Below are 2,665 nucleotides of genomic sequence, written 5' to 3'. Positions count from 1 at the left end.
AAGCAACTACAGATACCAGAGACAGTGTGGGAGTAGGGTGGAAAATGGCAGAGAGTGAGAAACAGGGGGAGAGATTCAATGGAAAATTATTTGTTGATGATAACATGTGTGATTAAGCCACTATACAGTGTATTCTGGATGGGAAATCACATATTATATGCTGTGATGATGTTCAGTGAATGAATGTTAAATAAATATTTTTTAAAAAAATAGTAGCCTGTGAGGAATGCTTTGCCTTTTAAAAAAAGATAAGCTTTTCAGAAAAATTTCCTAAAATTTTCACATTTCTATACATAATTTTAGAGCAACTTTCTAATACAACTTGAACTAACAAGGGCTTAAACAACTTCATTTTAAGGGTCACACCTATACATTCTGCCATTTGTATGTTTGTAGGCAGCTTGATATTTATGGAAACTTAGGAATGTTGACAACCTTGCTTAATTATCTACTGGGTTGTTGGGAAAGTCATAACACAGTTTTTGCATAGAAAAACACATCATGATTTTCCCAACAACCTAATATTTGAAGTTGATTTTTACATCACACGATTCTCTAAAAGGAAGAGAAGGATTATGTTCTTTAAGGATTTAGAACAAAATACTGTTACATTATTGTGTCTTACTTAAGTGGTAACTGAGACAAGATTTTTCAACTTTTGCACAACTGTATTTTGGGTTGGATCACTCTTTGCTGAGGAAGCAGTTCTGTACATTGTAGAATGTTTAACAGCATCCTTGGCCTCCTCTAACCACTAGTTTCTTATTAACACCCCTGCTTCACTCCTCTCTGACTCTACAACTTTCAAGAAAAAAAAAAGTCTCCAAACATAGCCAAATGCTTTTGTACTTGGAGTGAGAGACAAAGACAAAACAGACCCAATTGAGAACTGCTGCTCTATACAGCACACGATTTTGTGCATCACCAAAACTAAAGATTCTACTTACTACAATAGGCCTCCATCTTTCTTTTTTTACAAAAGAGATATATAACATGCAGAATCAAAACTTTATGGCAATAACAATATTCATTAAAACATAATCAAACTACAATTGTAATTATAAACCAGTCAGTTTCTGTGCAGTGAGGTCTGAATTCAACTGAATCTCAGCTACTTTCAAAATCATTTCTCTGTAAAGTGCACCACTCACTTTTAGGTTTGTTCCCAACATTTTTTTCTTTTCTCTCTGAAGTTCTTTTCTGTACACATGGATTTTTTCCTCTCCCTCTGATAAAGCATCAACAGTGACACTACTCTTTTCTTTGCTTATTTCACAGCTCTGCACAAAGTTGCTTTCAACTTTAGCTAAGGTGGAAAAAACAGAACCAAGGGTAACCAGTTCCTTCTCCAAAATCAATGTAAAATGGTCAAGTAGGAAATCTTCCCTTCCACATTTTAGATGTTTAAAGAAAGAGTTTACAGGGAGAATGCTGATGAGATTATGAAGGCACTGGAACAAAACTGTTTGACTCCTAGAATAAAAAAAATTACAAAAATTGAAATAGCACAAGTGGTCATATGCAATATATTGTAGTAATCAATTAATATTCCTTTATAAACACTGTAATGAAGAATAGAACTAATAATGCATGTAAGCACTCATAAAATTCAGACTATAGTAATCAAATATACATATCCTATAACAAATTAGTTAATTCTTATCCCGTTTAAATTCTGCTGAGTGATAAGATCAATATAATATATTAAAAAAAAAAACACGTATTTATTTATTGTGATTTTCCAAGTCATGGCTTTGGGGCTCGAACCATGATTGGCCATGTGGGATTCCAGTGCCTTAACTACCACACCACCTGCTGGCCCTCAGTATAGTATTTTTTAAAATTTCACTGTCAAGGAGAGGTAAAAGAAAATCCTAAAGAAATGCTAAGCCCTGAAAAAAGCCAAAACAAACATAAAATTGAAACAGGGATCTTCAGTTTCTAAATGAAACCACACCTGTCCACTTCAGAGCCACATAGAGCCAGGTCATGGCTCTGACACATCCCACAATGCCACAGAATCCTATCTATAGAGATCACTGTTGGATACTTAACATACTGACATTTCTGGACTGACTACAACTGGATATACATTACCTGGAATAGACTGTTAAAATCCCTTCAAATGGTGTTCTTTGTTTCCAGTTGAAGACTGTTCCATAGAAATTTCCCAGCCTTTTGCAAAAATACATTCCTGGAAATTCTTTGATTACTTCACATTTCATATGTTCTAAAAGCCACATCTTCATTGAGTTTAGGGCATAGTCGGATGATGTGACTTGAAAACAAGATCTGTGTGATGCTGCAAGAAGTGCAGAAATATCTTCCATGTGTTCTACAAAGAGAAACACATCATAAGCTCTATCGTTGAACTCTGCCCATTATCAAATATACAGAGTTCTTGCAAGTTTCAGGTACAATTACATATATGATTAAAAAGGACCAACAAAAATTACCTATAGGCTTCTTCTTTGGAAACATCAACAGGTATTTCCCACTTGAAAGATCTTTTAGACTTAAAAAAATTCTGCCACACAGAATATAACGATCTTCAGGACAGTTACCATTTTCTTTCTCTCTAATTTGTAGGAGCACGATGCAAGAAAATTTATTGAATGTTAAAAGTGGCAAAAGAGATGTTACAGCAACTATTTGTAAACACTCT

The 2,665-nt window shown here is 34.3% G+C and overlaps 1 protein-coding gene across 1 annotated transcript in view; it reads right to left on the bottom strand.

Annotated features, from left to right (window-relative positions):
* Positions 1-221: 221 nt before the first annotated feature.
* The window catches only part of FANCB (FA complementation group B), a 23,425-nt gene continuing 20,981 nt past the window's right edge, over positions 222-2,665 (bottom strand). Inside the window, 3 exon segments of the mRNA XM_006172263.3 lie at positions 222-1,473; positions 2,098-2,335; positions 2,457-2,665. The exon segment at positions 2,457-2,665 is cut by the window's right edge and continues 16 nt beyond it. Of these exon segments, the coding sequence (XP_006172325.1) occupies positions 1,059-1,473; positions 2,098-2,335; positions 2,457-2,665 (862 nt within the window). The 3' untranslated portion in view covers positions 222-1,058.

The sequence above is a fragment of the Tupaia chinensis genome, unplaced genomic scaffold (genome assembly GCF_000334495.1).
Source record: "Tupaia chinensis unplaced genomic scaffold, TupChi_1.0 Scaffold139055_1, whole genome shotgun sequence".
Lineage (NCBI taxonomy): Eukaryota > Metazoa > Chordata > Mammalia > Scandentia > Tupaiidae > Tupaia > Tupaia belangeri.
Note: the sequence above shows the minus strand (reverse complement) of the source record. Positions and strands in the feature narration are given on the sequence as shown.